Source organism: Xiphophorus couchianus, chromosome 11, assembly GCF_001444195.1.
Source record: "Xiphophorus couchianus chromosome 11, X_couchianus-1.0, whole genome shotgun sequence".
In the NCBI taxonomy this organism is placed as follows: Eukaryota; Metazoa; Chordata; class Actinopteri; order Cyprinodontiformes; family Poeciliidae; genus Xiphophorus; species Xiphophorus couchianus.
This window is the reverse complement of record NC_040238.1, coordinates 17,478,542-17,496,124: the sequence shown is the minus strand read 5'-3', so window position 1 is coordinate 17,496,124 and position 17,583 is coordinate 17,478,542. Positions and strand designations below refer to the sequence as shown.

The 17,583-nt window shown below is 38.7% G+C and overlaps 1 protein-coding gene across 6 annotated transcripts in view; it reads left to right on the top strand.

Annotated features, from left to right (window-relative positions):
- nrg2a (neuregulin 2a) overlaps nucleotides 1–17,583 on the top strand; it is an 84,143-nt gene that overhangs the window by 18,878 nt on the left and 47,682 nt on the right. The window contains exon 1 of one of the 6 annotated variants that reach the window (XM_028031097.1): nucleotides 10,850–11,281. The exons of 3 other annotated variants lie outside the window; for them this stretch is intronic. In XM_028031097.1, coding sequence (XP_027886898.1) covers nucleotides 11,029–11,281 — 253 coding nt within the window. In that variant the 5' untranslated portion in view covers nucleotides 10,850–11,028. Of the gene's footprint in view, nucleotides 1–10,849; nucleotides 11,282–17,583 lie in introns of those variants that run through there. 2 more of the 6 variants (XM_028031098.1, XM_028031099.1) reach the window with 2 other exon arrangements.

Sequence of the window (17,583 nt, the reverse complement as noted above, 5' to 3'; positions counted from 1 at the left end):
AATACTTGGCTGTATTGCTGGCTAATTCAAGGGTTAGCCAGCAATACAAAAACGCAAAAATGTACCTTTAAAAAAAGACACAGCTCATCTTTCTGTCACCACTTACTATGAGTGCAATGTTACATCCAGCTCACAAGAGAATAGGATATATAATATTGGATTTATCAGAACAAGATTTAGGCAATATTTTTGGAGAAAACCAACAATCTACATTTTTTGTTTTCACAAATACAGTATATGTTTGACAAGTGAAAAACTGCGTTTTAAACAATTTCTGCTCAATGTAAAACATCTTGACATTCCTTCCCATTTTAGTTCTTAATAGGAAGGTTCAAAGCCAATGTTAACTTTAGTGATGTTCTCATAATTTATGCAAACCACTTGTATCTTATTTAGGATGCTGGTAATCATTCTTATTATTGTTTATAGAGGTTATGTCAATGTATCCATCTCAAGAAACCATAAAAAGGTCATCTTAAATGACAATGTGTCTTTTAAAGAATGTATAAATGCAGAATAGTTCAGGTTTGCCAAGTTCATATACTGCAGTTTGCAACAAATGAAAACACAACATTTTAAGATTAGGCTATTACATCAGACCAATGAAAAACGTACTTTTTACACAGAAATGTGGTCTTCATGGAAAGGAATGTTAATACCAGCTTAAAGGTTATCATTGTCAAAAAGTACTTTTAATCTGACAAACGAGCCTCGTTGGAATGCAAATTGTAATTCATTAAATATGTTATAAATGACTTATCAGAATCAGGACCAGAATTTGCTTTCATTGGCCAGAACTGTGTGCACAAACAAGGAATTTATCTTTGGTTTCACACGCTCACAGCAAAACCCCCCATAAATTTTAGCAGGCATAGAATAAAAGGAAGGATATGTACATGTATGTGTATGCTCACACATTATGGGGCTTTTTTCTAAAGAAAAGTTGTGGTAACACAAAATATGCTTATTTTGTTTCACATTGGAGTAGTTGACAACTCTTCCTCTAAGATGTGTTGAGATTGTGTTCATCAGAGAGAACCTGACAGAACAAACTGTCTCTGTGACTTTTGCAAATATTGCTCCATAGTGCTGACCTGAAGATAAAAGGCCAAACAATTTGTGTCCAGCATGTGTGGGGTATGTGGAGATGTAAGCTGCCCCTTTCCTGATGCTACACCTGTACATCCAGACCTAAACTATATAGATAGAAGGTCACCTCTGAGGATCCTTTCTGTAGATCTGATTGTTTGTTGCAGTTTGGCCTGTCTTGTTTTTTGGCTGAGTGAAACCACACTGTGATGGACGAACACAGGACAGACTAAATAGTACCAGGGTAAAAGATCCTGTAATGGATTTTATTTCTTCAGTTGCCGCAGAAATTATATTCTCTGCTGGGCTTTTCCAGACAGTATCTATGCGCTAGGATAATCTCAAGTCACAAGAAAGGGTTTCGATTTCAAAGTTGACAATTTATCTTTCACGCTGTGCTCCAAGTCTTTGAGGTGGGAAGGCCTCCTTGACATCAGCCTGATGTTTTGCTTCAGATTCTCCATGAGAATCACTCGAGACTCTTGTTGGGCCACTCCAAAACTTTAGTATTACTAAGAAGAAAGATAGAACTAAAACAAAATATTACTTTAAACTTAAATCTGTTTGCGACAACAATATTTTAACTCTATATATTGTAACATTCATGAAAGAACCACTTCAGACAATAACGAGGAAGCAGATAGACTTGATCAATTCATCCTGATCTTCATGTTTTGTATTACCTTCTTTTTTCATGCAAGGCTTCTGAAGGTAAATATCATTAATGATAGACTTTTTTAGCTAAAGATTTGATTCTGTGCCTCTGTCCATAAGCTGCTCAGCAATGGCAGCGGTTTGCCTCCTTTAGCTATTACAGCTTGAGTAAGCTTTGACCTCCTTCTTATGCTTGTCATTCACTGCCACGATGGGATTTACCCCGCTTGTCTGGGTTTTTTTTCTTTTTTTTCTTTGTCCATCCGAGCGGTCATGTTGTCGCTTTGAGATGACCCGACTGCCACTCTGGCTCTGTGGCTGTCGGCCAGAACGCTGTGTGAGGCCCTCCTGGCACTCTTGACCAGTTATCAGGCTCAGTCAATTTGAGCCCGCCTTCATCGGGACGTATGCTGGCCGAGGCATGATCTAAGCTTACACATGCGTAGTGGCCTGTTTTCCAGGAAAGGCCGACGTTGGCGAAAAACAAACAAAGAGATAAGGCATACTTTTGATAAGCCGTGAGAGGGGCAAGCAGAAATGCAAATGATGTAGCCAAGATGCTGGTTCGACTTTGTGTGAAACTCCTCACAGTGTCCTCATCCTGACATGTTTGTGTTGCTCCAAAAGCACATTCTGGAGATAAAGGACAAGTGCAGAGCGCTGGAGGAATTTGATTTGATGCAAAGAATGTGAAGCAGAGAGCGGATGCTTGTATGTTTTTGAAGAGGGGGGTCTGCTGATAAAAGGAACAACCTTCCTGTGTTTTCCTTTGAGTAAACTCACAATTCTGTGTTTTTATGAAAACCTAATTGACAGAATCAACCCTAAATGAAGACAGTTTGAAACCTGTTTAAATCTTTAATTTCACTTTCATTCAAAACAAACAAAATAACAATCCAATCAAAACGGGGTTAGGCATGTCTATGTGAAAACTTTCACATCATAATTTATGATTAACCACCTTGTTTTGGAGTTACATTTCACTTTTCGCAGTCAGACCCAATTATTGTCAAACTGGCGAACCAAGAAAAACACCTCGATAGAACCTGTTCTACAACATGAAGTTGGCAAAAATATGTCAAAAAGCAACACGTCATACTCTGACCTTAACGGGGTAAATAACTCCTAATGCTGTATGTCTGAGGGTCAAGGTTAGTTCGAGTCTTCTAAAAACAAATCTACGCATTACCAACAAGCAGTAAAGTTATTTAGTAGGTGTGAAAATTTGACCGTAATGGAAACAATATTGCAATTCTGGGGAAACACTGTGATTCACATGTGATGTCCTAAACGCCGCGTTTGTACGTGACGCATGGCATCACACAGCCGAATGGTTTATGTTCACAGTTAGTGGAAAAATGTCCATTTTGAAGACATCAGAAACTCCTGAGCTTCCTCGACAGTATTTACTCGTGGATGCACCTGCGTGTTTGCATGCGTATGTACGTGTTTGAGGGGGTCGTGTTTGGATCTGAGTGTGACAGTGTATACTTAGTCAGCCGGAGGATACTTAGATTGAGTGCGTACAGTCCTCTCTTTGGCGAGAGCGCACATATGTGTTTGTGCGAAGACCCGGTCCTATGTGGGTGTGTGTTTGATAAACTGTGAGAGCATGTGGGAGACTGTTTGTCTATTCATCTGGGTGAGAGCGGGAGAGAAAGAGCAGAATGAGGAGGTGGAGGAGATCTGCTTTCCAGCCTCTATCTTCAAGTCAATCTGGCTCACAGTAACACAAACCTCTTTATCTCTGCCTTAAACAGAAGGGAGGGAGACAGGCAGAGAGACAGACAGAGGGACAGACTCAAAATAAATGCTTTTAGCAGGAGGAAAAATACAGAGAGAAGGAGACAGAGATTCAATCAAACAGCCTTAAGAAGATCAAGCAGATAATCATATAAGAGGAGCGTGTTTTTTAGCATTCGTCATTAAAGATGTTTGTTCTGTTGTAGTGAGCCATAATTGTTCTATTTAGAGGCCTCTTCTGGTTAGGTAGATACAATACATGTCAGTACCTCTGTTATTTCAGTGCTTGTTATTCCCAGTGTTACAATTGATTGTAATAGTAAAAAAAAAAAAAAGGATAACCGACTGGCTTTACTGCTACGGTGTCTTGCAGAAGTATTTACAATTCTAAATGTTTTTAGAAACTGTGTCGCATTCCAACCACAAAATTGAATGCATGTCATTGAAGTTTTATTTTAGAGACCAATACAAAGTTGTACATAATTGCAAAGTGCTAAAACATAAAACATGGTTTAATTTTTTTCCCCCCCCCAAGTAAAATTGTGTTGCAGCTTCCACAGACTTTCCTTTACATTCATTCGAATCACCATAAACATGATCTCCACATAGCAACTTTCTCCACATTTTTCATCTGCTCCATTACTTGCAGCAAGACTGCAAATAGGACTTTGTGTGTGGTTTTTTTCCCCAACAATGTTTTTCTTTAATCTATTTTTTCAGAAAGACCAAATTTATGGAGGACACAAGTGATAGTTGTTCCATCAACATATTCTATCACCTGAACAGTGGATCTCTGCAGCTCCTCCACAGTTTGTTGTAAAATGACTTGCTACATGCATTTTAAACCCTAACTTATATTTTTTTAGTTCACCAACATGCATTGTTTCATCCCAATACAATACATGAAGTTTCAGATTGTAAATTGAGACACTTTTCAAAAGTTCCATTGGTGTAAATACTTTTTTAATGCCGCTATTCGTTTCTGAGCCACTATATGGACTTCTCTTTTTTTTTTTCCCCCCCATGCATTTACAGCAAACAAAAATTCACACACATAACCAGACACTTCCTCACATAACCATGACCGATGCCAAAGATAAGAATCATCTTCCAGGCCTGAAACAAGGAAAACCACACAGTTTTATCTCTGTCTTGGCGAGTGTATGTCTGCCCGCAGAGCAAGCATGACCAGCCAAAAACAAAAAAAAAAACAAAGAAGATGGAAAGCGATAAGAAAGAAGGAATCATTATAAACTCCTAATTGTAATTTAAAGACGAGTGGGCGGTGGGTCATTCACCGCTCGGCTTTTGCAACCGACCGAATTAGGAGGACGGCCAGTGGGAGTGCTGCAGGCACAGAGATCACATCTGGTCGCAGGGTGTTGTTTATGTGTGGGTTCAAGGCAGACGTGGTCCCGGCTCGTTGTTGCAGTATCATGCCCCATTGGCTGATGTGTTGCTATGCTCATCTGTCGGTTCTCTCAGCCCCGATCAACCCTGTCAGATTCTGAGTCACTGTGGCCGTAAGTGGGGAAAGATGCCTCTTACGATTACATCAATCACTTATCAGGGGCATCAATCAAGCCACGTCCACTGAGGGGCCACGTCTGGAAAGGGATCGGCCGTGTCATGTGCTTGTGAAGTGAGTGGAAGACTGGGATGGAGGGGTTGGGGGGAAACTGAACTAACCCATACGGCTGAAATCTCATTTTCTCCACGGCCTTGAGAGTGGAGCATGCCCAGTACTGATGTTTGTCATGTCTCCTCTCTTTGAGATGCTGCTGCAGTGCTTCCCAGCAAGCTTGGCACAGGCTTACCCATAGACATTTCTCTTATTGGACAGATTCAGCGCAGCAGCCTAGTAGATACCTCTCTCTCTCTCTCTCTCTGTGTTCCAGCATTGCACTTCCAGCTCTTCACTGCTCCCCTGTCTTTGCTTTTCTCGTTCTTCCTCTCGCTGTATTTCTCACACGTTATCTCCTATTTTGTCTCTTATCCTCACTCAGCCATTCTCTCCCTCTCTCTCTCTCTCTCTTACATACTCTCGCTGCTACCCTTAAGACTGTGGTTGCCATGGTGACATCTTTGTGCTGCAGGAAACGTCAAAGAGCCGAATCCGCCCAGCATCACTTCCTCGTTTAACACACAAATTCTGCTTCATTGTTTCCTCCTTGCTGTAATTTCTGTAACATGACAAATAGCCGAACTTGAGTTGTATGATTTAATATAAATTTATTCATGGAGGTGTGAGCATTGTCAATGAGTCAGCAACTTTGAATTTGACATATCAGATCTCCACTCTTTTACCTTTAGATTTGGCACAATTGACCTTGGAAAAACTCGCTTAGCCTACAAAGAATGCTCAGTGTTTCCCCCAGGAACTTGGACCTGAGGCATGTGGGCGGGTGCTAGAAATGACATTTTTTTCAGCTTGATTGAATCCAATTTCCTTTAATTTTGGGTGATCAAAGTTCAACTGAAACTTGCATGTGAAGCTTATCTTATCCACTGATCCAATCTACCTCCACAAAGGTCTTGAAATTAGCCACTGCCTCCCGTTTGCTCTCCCGTGACAGAGAGCTGGTCAATTCTGCGGGTGCACGTCACAGTCACCTGACTGTTGCCAACTTAGCAACTTTTTTTTTGCTATAATTAGACCAAAAGAAAATCTGTATCAGCAGGTCAGACTTTCTCATCACTGCTTTCTTTTTTTAGCAGCAATCTGTAGAAAAACTGACTGCTGTAAGACGTAACAGTCATTAATACAAATAAATATATTTAACAGTTGTTGAAGAAGTCCTTAAATACGTCTTGAATATATGCACAAATTCAACAGAGCAGTCCTAATAAAAGGAAATAGAAAATGTTCTTTATTTCTCTGCAATGTGCTACATTAATATAATTTTTAATACGTCTCTCTCTATTTTTCAATCTTTATTTACTGTATCTTTGTCTCCCTCTTTGCCAAACTCAGTCTTAAAGAGCCACAGGGAAAATTTTCCTCCGACAGCTGAGCCAGGTTAGGAATCAGGGCCCTTGAAGTGAGGAAAATCTAAAACTTAAACTACATATGCATAATCAGAAAGCGTCAGCTCTCACAGAGTTGGCTGTAAACCGCCGAATGTGTGCTTCTTTTGTGTCTCCTGAAACCGTCACTAAAGCCAAATGAGCAGCTTTTTATCTCTGCAGTCAGTCGGCCTGCATTTATGTTTTGTTACCACAGCATGGTTCAGTGCATGGCCAAGGAGACAGATGCCTTATTAAAAAAGGTGAAAATCAGCAGGTGTTGCTTTTTTCTGCCATGTGATGTAGAGGTCGTTATCTTTTAGCTCTCAAATACCTCTGTCACGCTTTTTACCTTTTTCCCCTCCCTCTTTAATTTTTTTTCTTGTGTTAATTTCGTTTGATCTCCCTTTAATTTCTATCTCCTGCTGCGGTTTTACGCCCCTCTACCCTCCTCCCTCACTACAGAGAATTAAACCTGCAGATGGGCGTTAAAAGCAAGCACCATACAGTACTCCAACTCCCTCAATCAACCCCCTCTGCAACCACCATCACCACCATCACCACACATGCAAGCACACCCATGTCCACTCTATTGGAGAAAAAGAAAGAAAAAAGCCCAGACAGATGTAAACAACAAAACCTAATGGCTGTTTAAAGCCATTATGTCGAAAAAGATAAACTCTCCTGGCTGTGAAAGGGCAGGAGTGCTGTTGAGCGGTATCAGTGTGATGATGTGCAGGTATGCCGCTGTTAGGAGTGAACTGCTCGGCTCCACAGTGGAGGAAAGCTCTCTTTTTTTTTTTTCTGGGAGCAGCAAAAAGAGGGATTAGAAGGCAGGCAGAGATGGGTTCTGTGAGGCATTTATGGCAAGCGCGCACAGTATCAATCAAAAGTTTGGACCTATTTTCTTCAGGCTTTATAAATATGATCCCCATAAAAATTGTTTCATTTTATTACCGTTCCATAGTTTTGCTGAATTTTTTAAAATAGTAATGGAAAAGCTCATACTTTAATTATATATTATTATATCTGAAAACTTTGTTTTACACTTTGTACCTAGTTATGGCGGTTGTGATCTCAAAAAACTCAGGTATGAAGTCGGGAGGAAGTGATCACCAGTTTTATTGATTATCATGATCAAATTTCCAACTGTATTTAAAAATGGAAAAAACTGTTATTACATTTCTTTTTTGTTGTTTTTCTGTGGGTTTTACTGTCCATTGAACGCACCATCTTAGTTGCTCACTAAAATATTTCAACTCCTTTTCAGTGACCAGATGCTCCAGTGTTTGTATCCTGGCCCGGGGTGTTTCTGCATTGAGTTTGCATGTTTTCCTCATACATGTGTGAGTTCTCTCCAGATGCTCGGCTTCCACCCACGGCCCAAAAACATGACTGTTAAGGGGCAGTGTTATGTATTTTCCAGGCATATAGTGCCAAGGAGAAGCTTTTGGAAATAGGCAGCGCTTTGTATGAGCTAGCATTTAGGAATGGCTGCCAAAAGAGATTCAAGGATTTCTCAAATATCCACAATAGAATCAAAATATTGGAATTTGGAAATATTTCTGTTTGGGGAAAAAAAAATAGACACTTGTGTTGTGGAACGAAAGGAGCACCACCCATTATTCTGACAAAGGTCACAGCTTTAGAAATAAAGTTGGCAGGTGGCTTTAAATCTAAGCATCGAGATTGTAGAATGCATTTTTATTTTGAATCTTGTTAACATGTGGATTATGTGGAATCATGAGAATCATGTCAGCCAATGCTTAGCTCTTGTGCATTCTCGTAATTCTAACCTGGCTGTATTTGCATTGTTTCATAAATTCGCTTCAAAACATGCTTACGATGTTGAAAACAACAGATGACAAACATTTCCAAAGAAAAAATCTCTTTCCAAATTTACATACTGTCATCCTCAAAGGCATTTTTTTTGTTTTGCAACTTGACGTCATGTGTGCTCACATAAACTGCGTGCCCACCCAGAAACGTGCAATCCTTGCTTCAAGTCCCATCTTGTCAAAACGGCAAGTGGAGGAAGTGAGCGTTGAGATTGGGGCAATAGGGCGGTACGAGGCGTCAGGAGCATATCCCTGTCACACCGCGGCCCCTGCCAGCTCTTACTCCTTCCTCCGTTGATAGATTAGATCATGGAGAACTACCACAGGAGGAGAGAGCAGAGGAAAGAGCAATTTGTTTTTTCTGAACTCGGAAAAGCACTGCGTCGGAGCCGGTTGGTGTTTCAAACCTTGGCCTTGTTTTGACCCCTCTAGCCCACAGATAAGGATTATGCTACTGAGTGCAGTGACCTGTTAAGACATGACCCATGAGCTGCCCCTCTCAATCCCTGCCGCTACCGCCTACTCGAAAGAAACGACAAGAATCCTCTGAAGGCTTGACGGAGACAAACCCCGGGATGGCCCCGCAGATGACTCATCGATGAGTTTCATTGAGAGTAACTGTTGTTGTTCTTCTGTTTCTTTTTGTCTACATTTTTTTTGGCACTTTACCAGAACATTGAAGTGCAGGAAGCCTAATTTTGGAAAACCTTGCTTTAATATGTAGTGCCTTGTTATTCCACATTTTCTCATATTATAACTGCAACCTATGCTATTGGAGTTTTTATTGGAGTTTTTGTGTGATTGAGCCACATAAAGCAGGACATAATTCAGCAGAGAAAGAAGGTGATCCATTTCTTTTCACAAATAAAAATCCGAAAAGTGACTTTATGTTGTCTTTGGACCCGTTTCCTCTGATGAGCCTCAGTAAAAGCTTCTGCATTCAGTATTTAGTTTTATCTCAGTATAAGTCCAACTCAGTGGTTTCTAAGATGACAATTGCAGATAAACAGGATCACGAGGACAACAAGGAGCACACCTGATTGGTCAGGGGAAGTTGTGTAGAAGCTTAAAGCAGGGTTAAGTTCCAACACATTACCTAAAGCTATGGACTCTATTTGATCAATCGTCGGCAAAGAAAAAAGCACAACTACCAACCTACTTAAATTAGGAGTCTGAAACCTGGTGGCTTCTTGTAACTTTGGCCAAAGACAAAATAAAAATGAGGTATGTTTTAATTTATAAAGAAAATATAATTTCTACACCAGGGTTATATATAAAGTTTTTTAAAGTCATTTTTGGTCATTTATTGTTAACCTACATACTTTTTGATGTGTTTTTATATCCTTTATGAAAAAAAATAGTATAATTTTCTTTATTCTTACCTCTAAATAAATAAAATGAAGTGGTATTGTTTTTCTTTGTTTCACTAGACTAATTGTACTTTGGAGTAATGTGGGTAAAAATGGCTGTTATCAACACATGTTCATGTTTTAGAATTGCCTAGTCAAAGTCTGCGGCAAGAATTGTTGTTCCGGGGCTCCTCATCTAATCTGACTGATTACTCTGTGAGTAAAGCTGATTGTGCCCTAACCATAAGAGGTGGAACTACAACGTATTCATTCGGAGGGGCTGAATACAAAAATGCATGCCACACTTTTCAGATTTTTATTTGAAAACCAAAATTGGTTTTGTGTGTTATTTCTCCACTTCATAACTATTTTGCTGTTAGTCTGCTATATATAATCGTCGTAAAGTATATTGAAGTTTGTGGTTGTAAGTGGCGCTGTAAAAAAATCTTTCCTTTTACAAGACACTGCGGTAGGTTGAAATAAGACTTGGCCACATAAAGCAGGACATAATTCCTGACATAAGTCCGCTGTCACTGTTGCAGACATGTCAGATGGACATGAAAGGGAAAGTTGTCCCTTTTTTACAGTGTCACCCTGCTGTCTTTTGGAGCCACGAATGTAACTGTCCTGATCGTCATCTTGGTTCTGTCTGCCTTTTATCCAAAGTGTCTCCTTTGCTCTGTTTTTTTTTTTTTTTCAATGCTCCAAACTGTCTAGACAGAACATCAAGGCTAATAACGCTTTTTAGATTCAAGAAAGATACCGAAAAATATCACAATATCGGTGTAAAACACGCTGTACCTGTTTTGCGCCCTTATTGCTGCTTGGACAATAAGGACAACCGGCCAGAGGCGTCAGTGAACAGAGAACCTCAGGCACCGGCGTGCTGAAACTCGCCTATCGTATCGGTGGAGGTACTGACAGATGAGCGAGGAGGTGAGGAAGTGCAATTTTGAGCAGCAGTCCTTCATAGATTGTTATCTGACATTCAGCACCTCGCACACGCATATCCACAGAATCTGCTCTCCGCAAATGGGAACCAGATGTGAGGCTGCTCTGGGACCCCGACATCATCCTGGCAAGGGCAGGTCGTCTGCAGGCTTATCTGGGTGGGGTGAGCAGCGCTAAGGGGGGGATAACTTAACTGGTCTCATTTCGCTTTTCTTCTATGGGTCAGTAGAGAGGAGAAGATGCTGCCCGGGATGGCGAAACGGAGCTCTCCGGAAGCACTGTTGTGAAGTTGAAGATTTATGATCAGATTCCTTGGGACACCCTCTCGGTCTCTGTCTTGAGTCACGGCTTCAGGGTCTGGAAGATCCAGTCATAGAAGGGTTGATTGCCATCATGCAATGGGAAATGCTTTTCTTGTTCCCACCCTCTTCCCTCCCTCTCTGTCAGAGTTGCTATCCTTGATCAGTGCAAGTCTATATAGGAGCAGAGAGACGCTCTCACAGCTTCAGAGAGTCTGGTGGTGCCCATTTGCCACACGTTTCCAAAAAGGACTACCACTTGACTGCAGCATGACAGAACCCAAGAAGAAAGACAGGAAAGGGAGAAAGAATGGGGGTAAGAGAGGACGAAAAGAGAGCGATCCTACTAGAGGTAAATACAATTTAGTTTCTGTGTTACATGTATAAACTTGTGTATGTTTACAACAGAGAGGAACAGTGACGCAGAAATAGACTCGGACAAACAAAAGAGCAAGATTAGGATTGAATTACTGTATTAAGAAGGGGAAATTATAGCCTTGTTTTGTAAAAGTTGCAGCCAAGTTGTCACATGAACTTACCTTTCAGTAGCCAATGACACACAGAGGCACTTGTTCTGGCAACTCTTTATTTAAGCAAAAATGATAGACCAAGTTAAAAAAATTCAGATTTTAAAACTGCTGAACAGAGAAGATCTAAAAACTTGCTCACAGGAGAGTTTTAGCAGTCCATGTGTTTTATCCCCTATCACAGGGTATTAATTGAATAGTAATGTCTGTGTGACAGCAAACCCTGCGTCATAATGCACTGTTTGACAGGGTTAATATTTCAAAGGTTGCTAAAGTGTTTTCACTTCTCATTTTAATATTGAGTCTGCCGTGACTCATCCAGCATAAGAGTCGGCACTTTTCTTTTTTGCGCGTGTGCCCTAAGCTGATTTAGTTTTACAAAAAAGAAAAGGAAGCTGGAGACCTGTTTGTATTTCATATACACAAGAGGTAGAAATGCGGTTGCTCTGTAGTGAGTTCAACAAGCTGCAGCATGTCACTTTAGTTTGACCTCGGGTCATGGGGAGGTCCAGCCCCCGTTTTAGTGACACTTTAAGGACAATAGCTTGATTAGTACTGTAGTTTCTACATATGTCATTCCTTGCTTGATCAGATACTGTCTCTTTGAGGGTTCATCTTGATAGACATTTTGTACCTGGTGATGTCACCCCCCTCAGCCTCCAGCAGATAAAACCAGAGATTAAATGGGATGTTTTTCTCTAAATCCAACTTTTTTTCTGTCTGTCTTTTTTTTTCTTTTTTTTTGTAGCCTGCTAAATGTTTCAGTTTCCTTCCGTTATGTAAGCCAACTACTGGTGATCTGGCTTGTTTTATTGTTTTAAACAAAGTGTTGAAATACTTGCTGGCTGCCATTCTAGATTTGAGGGTAGCCTCTAAACTTGTGAAATACATAGCTTACAAAATTCATCCTTTTTCAAACAGCCTGAGAAAGGTCAGTGAGTTTATGATCAAAATGGTTTATTTTATGGAAGTGTTATCTTGCAAGAAAAATTTACTTATGGCAAACCAGCATTGGGTGTCTTTATAGGGGCTTATTGTTTAAAACAAAAAGTATGACAGGAAAAACTTTTTCCAAAGCTCAATTACGTTTCTTCAGTTCTTCATTAAACATCTGACTCGTGATTAAACAGGGTAATTAAAGCTGAATTATTTGGATAAGTTTATTAGTGTTGGTCCACGAAAACTTCTATATGTCATTGCATGAGTAGCCACCTGGGGGCAGTATAGTGACCTTGTTGAACAATCTGGCTGTCTTGTGCAAATGAAATGGAAAAATCAGTATTCGCGCAATGTAGTTCCTTTTACTGTTGTAAGTGCACCGCAATGTGGAAAATACATGTTTATTCTGCTGTATCAAGGTCTCAAATGATAATTTAACCAGACACATTTTGGTACATAAGCACTGTGATTTATTTATTTATTTTCGGAAAGTTGATAATCCTTAAAATAGCAATGTATAAGTGTGAATTCTAGCTGTGCATGGTGCAAGTAACAGGACTTTCACATATCCGGATTCTTATAATTTCCCCATAATAGCGTTTCCGTTTTTACCTAACTTTGTTGAAGAAAGGCCACGAGTCAGTTTGGCTTCGTAGCGGAGCACAATATTAAACATTAATCTAGTTTAGTTTTGATTATTTTACACGTCTTTGTTCTGTGAAATTCGTTCACACGGTGTATGCCGTTTTGTGATTGCAAGATTAATGAAAACTGCATGCAACCTTTTTTTTTATATGCAACCATAACCCTGTATTTACGTTACCAATGTGTTCTTTTTAATCTAACTTAAACAGCTCATGATTTATTTTAGCAGCTGGTTTAGGATGACAATGAGACATAAAAATGCCAATAAATTAGTAACTCCAACTTAGACTGACACTCGGAAGGTGCATAGCCTTCCTCCTCTGCAGTTAACCCATGAACACTTTTGTCTTCAAAGTTGATCAGGTTATGCATAAAAAGTTATTTTACAAATAAATATAACTGTAATTTGACTGTGACTTAACTTTTTACCTCTGAAAAGTAAGACCATCATTCATTTCCTCTTTTTTTTTGTTTTTTTTTTTTTTACTATATTTGGTCTTATTCAAATTTTAAACTATGTGTGCTCTTTATTTTCATAACAGTCCTTTTCACTGTTGTGCTTGTGGTTTTATGTAATAATAATTTTGGACTCTTTCTGGTAAAAGGTCAAAAAGAGCCAAAACTAAACCTTGTTTTTTTATTTGATCTAAAAAAAAATATAAAGACACCATAGATGTAAAACATACCTAGGTTAATTATTTATATTTAATTTTCACTTAACATATAAATAATAAAGTTTATTTATTGCCATCTAAATTCTAAATTTCACACAAATTATACGTTAAAATAGTTTTAAACCTGGTGGGTCCCTTGCACTTTGTCCACTCAGCTCCTCCGGACTAGCGGCAGTAACAATTAGCAAACAACCTGGTGGAACTGTGCATCTGCTGAGCTTATCATACAAAGTGCTTCTCAATCCGATGTTTCTCAGAACGTTGTAAAGGTCATAATGGCTCATCATTGTTGTGATAATGTCCTGAAGACAGAAAGAGCAGGAGCTTCTTAAAGAGATAGAGACCACTTCAAAGTGTCAAATTGTGAAGTCAAATTTATCTTATGTTTAATATATACATTAGATGGCTTACATAATTCTGCCCCTTTAAGTAAAGTGAACAATCCAAATGAGGAATAATGCTCACATGTTCAAATCCTGAACATGTGATTTGAACACGCCTCTTCAAATCATTAGAAGATTATACCTTATACCATTATGCCTCTTCGGTCGTTTCGTACCTTTGCGGTTTTTGTTGTTTTGCAACCAAATTTTTGGAGATACAAAATGGTGCCAATTGTTTTACACCGACCTTTCATAGCCACATGGAAACCGCTGACAATTTACAGTAATTTTATATATTCTACTCAAGCTTTAAAATGAATTTATTGAATAGAGCTGAACTTTATGCCCTTTTAAGGCAAACAATATTGTGTTAGCCGGAGAGCATCATTTCCAACTTTTATTATCAGTTCTAAGAGAAAACATTCTCCATGAGTTTTTAAGTGTCACACGAATTGTGTTGTATTAACACTTAAAGTGATATATTCGATCACTGATGATGGTTTTTGAAAACATCTTGTTTCTAAGTTTACACTGTTGAAAAAAGGATAATGTAAATGTACATAATGTAAATGTTGTAACCTGGGGTGGAATTTCACTACTGAAAAAAAATGTTCGATATATATGTTGTGAAAATAAGCAGACTGAATATGAATGTGTATTTTTTTTATTTCATTCACGAATTGTTGCTTTTCATTAGTTCACACTTGCTACTTTTAACTAATTAGCCAACAAGCTAGCCAAAACTAGCTAACTCATTTAAAAAACAAGACAAGAATTATATATTTACTTCAGTCAATACTCCAGTGCTCAATTGAAGTTGTCATATTTGAACAATTTTCCTTCACATGTTTCCAAATTGGCCAGTCGCATGCTAAAGATGTCATTTCAAGATTACTATTGCATAGATGCAACGATATGCGGCATAATCTGAAGTTATACAATATGCTGTGTGAGCATGTGCTTGTGTACACGTGCCTGTCTGAATTAGGTGTGTCGACCCATAATTGTATGTAAACAGGAGCAATCTGCCGAAGCTGTCAGTCAGTGATCAAAGAGATCAATGTGGCATTGGGGGCGTGAGACAGGTTCTTCTTCTGTTTTTTTGTTTTTGTTTTTTTGCAGAATTTTTTTTTCACATTAATTTCAAGATATCCCCTCACAGCAGGTGTTTCTTAAAGTAAGCACCCTTTCATTCAAGCTGACATCTTTGAACCAAAAAGTGTTGTGTGCCATTTTGCATCTGCTCTGTTGTTGCATGATCATTTACTGACTCATTTATCTACTTTAACTACTTGTAATGTAGCTGCAAAGCTGGTAGTTTTTAGAAAATGTCAAAAAAAGGACAAGTTTAACACACTTTTACAATGGAAGGCCTTCAGTTTTTAATACTAGTTGTTGGTGGAAGAAAATTGCATCTCAGCAGAAGAAAAACTAAGCACTAACTCTAATTGGATGTCTTTGCAGTCTTCCTGACCTATATAGATATGCTGCTCCTGTTTGTGATGTAATAATTCATAATCATGCACCTCCCACCTATCATATGTCAAGACAAAACACAACAAGTTTCTTTCTGCGTGAATGGGTTTGCGTGTGTAGCCAAGGATTGCAATAATTACTCAAGGAAGTAAAGAAATGGCTGTTCATTTTGTGCTTGTTGCTTTTCATCATGCAGTAATACCTGCTGCACCTTTAAATTTATGGTGGTGCTGTTTGAATTATTCAGCAACTAGTCAGTGGAGGCAGCAGGGATTGCTTCCAACTATTTCAGGGTGATCTTGCGTTTATTTCTCACAAGAAGAGGATTCTCACAAAGAAAACAAATCTAGTCCATCATTATGCCTTCACTCTGTGACATCTTCTAATTTTTTTTTATTTTAATGTATTCTTTCGAATGCCACTTTGTTGTGTTCATTAAAAGAGATGGGGGTTGAAATGTGTCCTTTCAAAAGCATGAAGCTATAAAGTTTTTCAGGCTGAATTATGTGAGATATTCAGATAAATTCTGATCAAATCTTAACTTGAACACTAATTTTAGATGACAGCAAAGATGTAAAATTTACTGCTTGTCTTTATGACGATACATAATTCATATAGTGTCTGGTTTTAGCAGGATTTAGGTGTGACTACAGTCAACACTACCACACTGTCAGCAAAGACTTGATTCATCATTAATTGTAGTTACACAAGGACTGGCTAACAGTATGACAATATAGAGTTTAAATACAACAGCAGAACATTATCACCACCCAAAGTTTAAAACAAAAATGTAAATAATTATATAATTTCTTTCCAATCAAAACAGCAATAGCTTTTGCATTGCTGCTGCTAAATAATATTGAATATTACAGATAATGTTGTCTGGAACATTTATTATTTATTGACAAAACAGCTAAGGATGTTGACAGTCAGTTGTTTCATGTATAACAATAATTTAAAAAAAATAAAGCTTTGCTTCAGTTGCAAGCACCCAAATAGTCAGTATGACTACTTGGTCAGTACTTAGTCAGGTACTACTGACTATTATCTGCATCAAACTGCAGATGATTTTAAAGGTTAGGTAGCCTGCACTCTGCTTAACATACAAACTGCTACAGAATGATGGAACAATATCTGTAAATTCAGAAGAGCATTAGCTTATAGTAGCAAGTAATGTATGGTGTCCTTTAATTTCCAGTTCATAGCTTTCCAAGTAGCTGTGACTTTCCTCCAGACTCCACCCACTCCAGAACTTTCTCTGGAGTGGGTGGACACTCCTCATTTTACTGGGGAGTGTCGCAAGAGTAGAAGCTTCTTAAAGAGACAAAGGCCCATGTCAAGGCTTCAGATTAGTCAAATGTCTTATTTTTTATGAGACATTTTCAAAACAACTGAAGGTAACATGGTTACTTGATTGTTCTATGAAACGGCACTATGTATCTGGAAAATAGAAAATAAACTCCCTTTGAAGGAACTTAAAACCATTAGAGTGGTATAATGAAAACTCAACATAATAAACATAGGAGACACTTGTTAAGCTTTTGCACCGTGACCCTGGCTTTGATTTTACAAACTGGTACTGTTCCATTGATATGACTGGATTAAGTTTGCTCATGTCTGGGAAAATATGTATCTGTTGTGCTGACATGTGTAAATTTCTTCCTGCATTTAAATGCAACTTTGGAAACTTCTGCTGCATCAAGGTAGAATTAGGATTCAGTCCATTAAAAAAAAAGTAAGGTTTAGAAGTACATTTTTAAGAGATACTGTTACATACAGAATAGCAAGCTGCTTCCCAAAGTAATAACTAAATTTTGTGAACCGCTGGGTGGCCAGCAATGCTCCTTTGGATCTGAAACGTCCTGAGTTGAAATTCTTCCCAGGCTTTATTTTATTTTATTTTATTTTGTATGGTATTTGCATGAAATCTCTGTGCATAGATAAGTTTTCTCTGGGTACACCAGTTTCCTCCCAGTGTCCAAAAACATTCATGTTTGGCTGTTGGTCACC